Below are 8,899 nucleotides of genomic sequence, written 5' to 3'. Positions count from 1 at the left end.
GGAACGGAAGGGGAAGAGGAGAACATATTGATGAAACAATAGAAACGTTCTGGCTCTTGTACAGCAAGCACAATAAATGGAAAGGAAAGAGCCGCATCAACCTGGAGCCCCCCGCCCCGCTTCGCTCCGCCCCGCTTATAGGTATTAGGTAAGAGGTGCTCAGCAGCTGCGGTCGGACACGTGGTCTGCACTGAGGCGCAGGCAGAAGCGGTATTTTTGGCACGTATTAGGCGGGGTTATGAGAAATGGGCGTGTCCGGAAAGTCAGATCGGCAGACAGATCGGCAGGGAAGTTACACGTTATGGGCGTGTCTTTATTACTGTGTGGGCGGAGCTGAGCATCTTCGGAAGCCGCGCATTGGGCGTGCCGCTGTGTGGGCGTGGCTGAGGAGGCGGCCCCGCGGCTGGCAGCTCTCTGCGCTCAGTAGTCCCCGCAGACATGGCGCCCTCCGTGCTCCTTCTCGGGGGTCTCCTCCTGGCGGTGGGCGCTCAGCTGCTGGCTGCGCTGCTGGAGCCATACGACCTCCTGTATGATAACGGAGTGCAGGCGTATTACCGGGAGGACTGGCCGTCCGTCATCCTCTCCATGGAGAAAGCCCTGCGCAACCGGGAGCTCCTGCGGCGCAACCGCATCACTTGTCGCAGCCAGTGCGCCAATACCACCGACTACTCGGCTCAGTCCCCGGGCTGGGGGCCGGTGCAGGACCTGAGCTTCTTCCAGAGGGTGCTGGAGCGGGCGCACTGTGTGCGGGGGTGCGAGCGGCGCAGTATGGGGGCCCCCGCCACCTACTATGCGGCCAGCGAGGAGCTGGAGCTGGAGTTCAGGAAGAGGAGCCCCTACAACTACCTGCAGGTGGCCTACTTCAAGGTACAGCCCCATCACTCCTGCAGAGGGAGAGCCCTCTGCCCTGGCACTACAAGACCCAGCAGGCACTGGCCAGATTGTGTCCATAGGACTGGGGGTGCAGGGTATAACCCCCATCACTCCTGGAGAGGGAGAGCCTGGGATCTCTGCACTACAAGACCCAGCAGGCACTGGCCAGATTGTGTCCATAGGACTGGGGGTGCAGGGTATAACCCCCATCACTCCTGGAGAGGGAGAGCCTGGGATCTCTGCACTACAAGACCCAGCAGGCACTGGCCAGGATATGTCCATAGGACTGGGGGTGCAGGGTATAACCCCCATCACTCCTGGAGAGGGAGAGCCTGGGATCTCTGCACTATAAGACCCAGCATGCACAGGACAGGCTGTGCCCATAGGACTGGGGGTGCAGGGTGTAACCCCCATCATTCCTGGAGAGGGAGAGCCTGGGATCTCTGCACTACAAGACCCAGCAGGCACTGGCCAGGCTGTGTCCATGGGGGGTGCAGAGTATAACCCCCATCATTCCCGGGGTCTCTGGCCTGGCAGTTACAAGACCCAGCAGGCACTGACCAGGCTGTGTCCATAGGACTGGGGGTGCAGGGTATAACCCCCATCATTCCTGGAGAGGGAGAGCCTGGGATCTCTGCACTACAAGACCCAGCATGCACAGGCCAGGCTGTGTCCATAGTGCTGGGGCTGCAGTGTATAACCCCCATCATCCGTGCACTCAGTGTTATACTTGTATGGACCAGCAGTGATCACCGCCTGGGACTTGTAGTCCTCCCGCAGTGATGGTCGCTGTCAGCAGGCTGCGGTGCTGGCACATGGCGCAGGCTCTGGACTTCCAGAATTTCCTCTGCATCTTCAGACTTCCCTCCCCCAGTCAAAGCACTGCCACGTAGTGAGGTGGGGAAAGCCTCGGTCTCTGCCCTCCCACACTCAGCCCCCTCCCCATCACCTACAGACACTGCTGCGCCTTATTCCAGATGTGCGGCCATAGTGTCATCTGCTTCTGCCCTGTATACAGCTAAGGACAAGCTACTGTTCTCTGTTATCAGCCATTCACACGTATGGTAAATGCTGCATTTTTCCAATGTTTTGGTTTGTTTTTCCGCTTCTCCAATTCTTAAAGGCATCCTCTCTTTGACAAACAGTTCTTGTTTAGAGTCTGAACACACCCTTTAAGGGCTTATTCATATATAGGGTTTTTGCTGCATTTTTCCATAAAATGTATTTACAGGTCTTTAATCACGAAGGGGAAACCTGCAACGTGTGAATGAGATTTTAGAAATCCCATTCATTTTGCTGCTACTATAAAACACTGCGGGGAAAAATGCTCCATGTGAATAAGTCTTAAAGTGACGTTCCCATAAATTTGCCAAAAATTACTACTCGTATAAAATACAGTGCAGTGCAAACAGAGGCCGTGGTACTAACACTATGCACATCATCAACATCCACTGCTGGCAGCTGCCTTGCAAATGTTGACGCCTCCCGGCCTCATTAGGCGCACTGCACATGACCGGAAGTTCAGAGGACGGCTCATGTACAATGATGCCACGGTGTGTCCACCATTCTGAGGCGCACTGACACTGCCGAAATGAGCCAAGCACATGCGCTAGATTTCCATTACCTGGCAGTGACGCCGGCTCATGGAAATCATGTTATCACACCCACAGGAGCATGATAGCATGGAAAAAGGCGACTAGTCAGGGGAAGCAAGGCCTCTGCGACTAGTCAGGGGAAGCAAGGCCTCTGCGACTAGTCAGGGGAAGCAAGGCCTCTGCGACTAGTCAGGGGACGCAACGCCTCTGCGACTAGTCATAGGTCTAACTAGAACAGGGACAGCCAGGGTTAAAGTCCTTTTTTTATACATTGATATTAGTGCACAGCGTTATACAGGGCGGGTTAGGGAGGGGATTTGGGCAAACAGGGATCAGTGCTGCTGGGTAGGAGGACAGAGGATGTGGTAGGTTCCCTTTAAAAACCTCAGTGATAGCAGCCAAGGCTGTGAGTGCGGGGATTTCTGTGTGTGACTCTCATGCTGAATAAATTGAGAAGTTTTGAATATTTTTCACTTTTTCATCATTTGCAGATCAGTAACATGTCTCTCCATGCTGTGATTTCCATAACTCCATGACTTTTCCTTCTTGGTATCCTATCCATCTTACCATCCATCCATCCATCCTTCCTACCATCCAACTATCCATCCTTCATACCACCCATCCATCCCTACCATCCATCTATCTATCTATCCTTTTTACCATCCATCCTTCCTCCCATCCTTCATACCATCCATCCATCCTTCATCCTACCATCAATCTGTCCATCCTATTTACCATCCATTCATCCTTCCTATCATCCTTCATACCATCCATCCTTCTTACCATCCACCCTTCCTACCATATTTCTTGCCGTCCACCCATTATTTCATACCACCCATCCTTGCTACCATCCTTCATGCTATTCATCCATCCTTCATACCATCTATCTATCCTTCATACCACCCATCCGTCCTACCATCCATCTATGCATCCTTCATACCAGCCATCCATCCATGCTTCTTACCATCCATCCATCCTTCTTACCATCCTTCATACCATCTGTCCTTCATCCCACCCATCCATCCTACCATCCATCTATTTACCCTTTTTACCATCCTTCCTTTTTACATTCTTTATACCATCCTTCATACCTTCCATCCATCTTTCCTACCATCCTTCATACCATCCATCCATCCATCCTTCATACCACCCATCTGTCCTACCATCCATCTACCCATTTCTTTTACCTATCATCCTTCATACCATCCACCCATCCTTTCAACCATCCTTCATACCATCAATCCTTCATACGACCTGTCTGTCCTACCATCCATCCATCTTTCATACCATCCTTCATACCATCCATCTATCCATCCTTCCTACCATCCTTCATACCATCCATCCTTCATACCTCCCATCTGTCCTACCATCCTTCATAGCATCCATCCTTCCTACCATCCATCCTTCCTACCTTCCTTCATACCACCCATCTTTCCTAACATCTGTCCTACCATCCTTCATACCATCCATCCATCCTTCCTACCATCCATCCTTCCTACCTTCCTTCATACCACCCATCTTTCCTAACATCTGTCCTACCATCCTTCATACCATCCATCCATCCTTCCTACCATCCATCCATCCTTCCTACCTTCCTTCATACCACCCATCTTTCCTACCATCCTTCATACCATCCATGTATCCATCCTACCACCCATCTGTCCTACCATCCTTCATACCATCCATGGATCCATCCATCCTTCCTTCCATCCTTCATACCACCCATCTGTCCTACCATCCACCCATCTGTCCTACCATCCATCCATCCTTCATACCATCCATCCATCCATCCTTCATACCATCTATCCATCCATCCTTCATACCATCCATCCATCCATCCTTCATACCATCCATCCATCCTTCATACCATCCATCCATCCTTCATACCATCCATCCATCCTTCATACCATCCATCCATCCTTCATACCATCCATCCATCCTTCATACCATCCATCCATCCATCCTTCATACCATCCATCCATCCTTCATACCATCCATCCATCCTTCATACCATCCATCCATCCTTCATACCATCCATCCATCCTTCATACCATCCATCCATCCTTCATACCATCCATCCATCCTTCATACCATCCATCCATCCTTCATACCATCCATCCATCCATCCTTCATACCATCCATCCATCCATCCTTCATACCATCCATCCATCCTTCATACCATCCATCCATCCTTCATACCATCCATCCATCCTTCATACCATCCATCCATCCTTCATACCATCCATCCATCCTTCATACCATCCATCCATCCTTCATACCACCCATCCATCCTTCATACCACCCATCTGTCCTACCATCCTTCATACCACCCATCTGTCCTACCATCCTTCATACCATCCATGGATCCATCCTTCCTACCACCCATCTGTCCTACCATCCTTCATACCATCCATGGATCCATCCTTCCTACCATCCTTCATACCACCCATCTGTCCTACCATCCTTCCTACCACCCATCTGTCCTTCCATCCTTCATACCACCCATCTGTCCTTCCATCCTTCATACCACCCATCTGTCCTACCATCCTTCATACCACCCATCTGTCCTACCATCCTTCATACCACCCATCTGTCCTACCTTCCTTCATACCATCCATCCATCCTTCCTACCTTCCTTCAAACCACCCATCTGTCCTACCATCCTTCATACCTCCCATCTGTCCTACCATCCTTCATACCATCCATGTATCCATCCTTCCTACCATCCTTCATACCACCCATCTGTCCTACCATCCTTCATACCACCCATCTGTCCTACCATCCATGTATTCATCCTTCCTACCATCCATCCATTCTTCCTACCATCCTTCATACCACCCATCTGTCCTACCATTCTTCATACCACCCATCTGTCCTACCATCCTTCATGCCACCCATCTGTCCTATCATCCTTCATGCCACCCATCTGTCCTACCATCCTTCATGCCACCCATCTGTCCTACCATCCTTCATGCCACCCATCTGTCCTACCATCCTTCATACCACCCATCTGTCCTACCATCCTTCATACCACCCATCTGTCCTACCATCCTTCATACCACCCATCTGTCCTACCATACTTCATACCACCCATCTGTCCTACCATACTTCATACCACCCATCTGTCCTACCATACTTCATACCACCCATCCGTCCTATCATCCATCCATCCTTCACACCATCCATCCATACCATATTGTATCTCCCTGTCTATCCAGTGTCCGTCTTTCTACCTCTCATTAGTAGGGTATACACAGTTCTCCATTTGGATCACAGTTATTTGTTTTTGCCTTTCCAGATCCACAAATTGGATAAAGCCGTAGCCGCTGCTCACACTTTTTTCGTGGGGAACCCTGACCACCTGGAGATGCGTCAGAATTTGGAGTATTACAAGGTGATGGCCGGTGTGTCCGATTCTGACTTTAGAGATCTGGAAGCCAAGCCGCACATGGTGAGTATAGGAGGCCGCACATCTGGAATGCGGAGGGGGGATTACTGATGTTCGCACCTCACCGCTCCCGGTTTGGTTGGTCGCATTGTGCCCCTGTTGCCCAGAACAGAAAAACATGTTGCTTCCATGTCACTTACTGCTTTATATGTCTGATCTCCGAGGACGCATTCTACAGACATGCCAGTGTATGGACGGTGGAGGTGGCCCTCTGCTTTAGTATTGAGGGAATTGTACTCTAAGACTACATTCACACATCAGTTTTTTTCCATCAGGCACAATCCGGGAAAAAACGGATCCGGCGTCAGATCCGTTTTATCCCCATTGATTTGTATTAGTGCCGGATTGGGCCTGATGGTCTTGCGTTGCATCCGGCTTTTCACGGATCCGGCGTAATTACTCAATGCGGCGGCTGGATGGAATGTCTCATTGAACGTTTTTTGTTTCTGAAAAAAAACGTATCGCGACGGATCCGGTGCAATACGGCGTGATTTACAATGGAAGCCTATGGACGCAGGATACTGCACGATGCGACAAAAAACGGATGCGGCTGCCGGATCAGTTTTTTAAGCTGAGCATGCTCCAATTTATTGTAAAAAAACGTTTCCAGCAAAAAAAACGGATGCGCCAGATCTGTTTTTTGACGGATCCGGTATACCGGAGCCATAAAAAAAAAGGATCCGGCGCATCCGTTTTTGCGTATTCTGCGCCGGATCCGTTGCATCAGGCACACGCCGGATTGTGCCTGATGCCGAAAAACTGATGTGTGAACATAGCCTAAGTAATGTCTATTTTCTTCAGACTTAGGCTACTTTCACACATCCGGTTTGAGCAGTGCAGCTCAATCCGGCTGTGAAACCTATGCTGCGAAAACACCGCATCCTTTGCATAAGTTTTTACATACGGCCCGTCCGTTTTTTTCCGGTTGCGGCATGCGCAGTGGAAGAAACCGCATGCGGCGGCTGGATGCGTTTTTTTCCGCATCCGGCGTCCATAGGCATGCATTGAAAAATGCGCCGCAGCGGCCGGATGCGGCGCGATGCGTTTTGGTTTTTTTTGCCAGAGCAAAAAAACGTTCCAGGCAACGTTCCATCCGGCCGCGGCATCGGCTAAATCTGCCGCATGCGGCAAAAACCGGACTGAACGCAAGCCCATGCGGCACAATACTAATGTAAGTCTATGCAAAAAAAAGGCAAATGGCGGCAAAAAAAACGGTTGTGTTTTTTCAGCAGAGCACCGTATTGTGCCGCAGAGCAAAAACTGGATGCGTGAAAGTAGCCTTAACTGGACAAGTTTCATTAAAAAAATGGAAGAGAGGAAGAAACTGAAACATTAGAAAAATGTTTTTCAGGTTTACAGAAGTCCAGAAAAATAGTGCGATACCTGAAGCGTCCTGAAAAACAGACTTATTGGCCGCCTGAAAAAGACATTGTGTGCACGAAGTATTAGACATTGTTCACACTGCGTTTTATTTCTAGCAGAAACCTCTCTATATAACATACTGCTATTCCTAAATGGTGTGTAAATGTTGCCGATCATGGTACTATATGTGCACCCCTGGTGACTCCTCGGGGGCGGGGACAGACAGATACTAATGGTGAATTTTGTAGCCAACTTTTGGAAAGTGATATGTATATTGCACTATATGTGCACCCCTGGTGACTCCTCGGGGGCGGGGACAGATACTAATTCTGCACCTTGTGGCCAACTTTTGGAAAGCCATATATATTGGCAGGATAGGGGTGTTCTATCTTTTGGGTGGCACTTGTGTAAATGAATACATGAGGTGGAGAGGAGGTGACCATGTGTGCTGGTATATTCATTGTAGCGTATGGCAGGAGTAAGACATTGCAGTCACAATGGAGAAAGCCAAATGCACGCAATGCAAATGCTGCCTGGAGAGCAAATGAGGGCGAAGGGGCCTTAATTCTCCTAAAACGGCTCATTCTACATCCAGTGCTGTCAATTGTCAAACATATGGGTTTATTATGCCATAAATGTATGAAGTCTAATGACACTCCTGTTAAAGTGAACCTGTCAGGTCCAATGTGCACCCAGAACCACGAGCAATTCTGGGTGCAAATTGCTAAACCCTGCCTAACCGTCCCTGTATCTAGTAGCATAGATAAAGAGATCTTTCGAAAATCAATTTCTAAAGATCCTTTATGATATGCTAATGAAGCCAGGGACTAGTCACAAGGGTGTTATTTCCCTTGGCTAGTCAGCCCCCTTAGCTTGTAAGCACGCCCATGTGGGTTAGTTAACATGCTAAGAGGGTGGCATGAGCATAGGAACTAATGCCCTTTTGACTAGTCCCTGCGCTCATTAGCATATCATAAAGGATCTTTATAAATACTTTTTCTATAGATCTCTTTATCTATGCTAGTGTATACAGGGACGGTTAGGCAGGGATTAGCAATATACACCCAGAACTGCTCGTGTTTCTGAGTGCATATTGCACCTGACAGGTTCCCTTTAAGTGTTTCTGTGGTCCATGGGTTTGGTCCAAAGGTCACACATTGTGAGACTAAAGCAAAGAGTTCATCCATTCCTGCCGGAGAAATATAGAAAACTGCCCTGCTCCATCATGTAGTATGGGAGGAACCATGATCAGATCCATGCCAAAATGTAACCTGGTGCAGAAAAATGACAAGAACAGGATCTGCCCCCCGAGGAGTGATCCGCCGGGTATTGAGGAAACAACCTGACCCACCGATTCTGAAGAGGAAGCTTTTGAAACAAAACTTTTTTTTTTTATTTTTTTATTGAACTTTCTCCACATTGGAATGATTGTGTGCAGATCTGCGAGGCCAGAGAATAGGCTCGGCTGCATTCCCAATTTTTATGGCAAATATCAATTTATATAATACATCTTTGAATTTATTGTTTTCATTTTTTAGTGAGTAGCCGCTCTTGTTGGTTTGGATATGAATTGAATTTTGCTCTTAAACGCTAACCGTTGTTTTTATTTTTTTTTCATAAA

The 8,899-nt window shown here is 48.8% G+C and overlaps 1 protein-coding gene across 1 annotated transcript in view; it reads left to right on the top strand.

Annotated features, from left to right (window-relative positions):
• Positions 1-428: 428 nt before the first annotated feature.
• Positions 429-8,899, top strand: part of P3H1 (prolyl 3-hydroxylase 1) — a 35,840-nt gene continuing 27,369 nt past the window's right edge. Inside the window, exons 1-3 of the mRNA XM_075327317.1 lie at positions 429-867; positions 5,767-5,919; positions 6,024-6,135. Coding sequence (XP_075183432.1) covers positions 439-867; positions 5,767-5,919; positions 6,024-6,135 — 694 coding nt within the window. The 5' untranslated portion in view covers positions 429-438. The remainder of the gene's footprint in view (positions 868-5,766; positions 5,920-6,023; positions 6,136-8,899) is intronic.

Source organism: Anomaloglossus baeobatrachus, chromosome 11 (assembly GCF_048569485.1).
Source record: "Anomaloglossus baeobatrachus isolate aAnoBae1 chromosome 11, aAnoBae1.hap1, whole genome shotgun sequence".
NCBI lineage: Eukaryota > Metazoa > Chordata > Amphibia > Anura > Aromobatidae > Anomaloglossus > Anomaloglossus baeobatrachus.
Note: the sequence above shows the minus strand (reverse complement) of the source record. Positions and strands in the feature narration are given on the sequence as shown.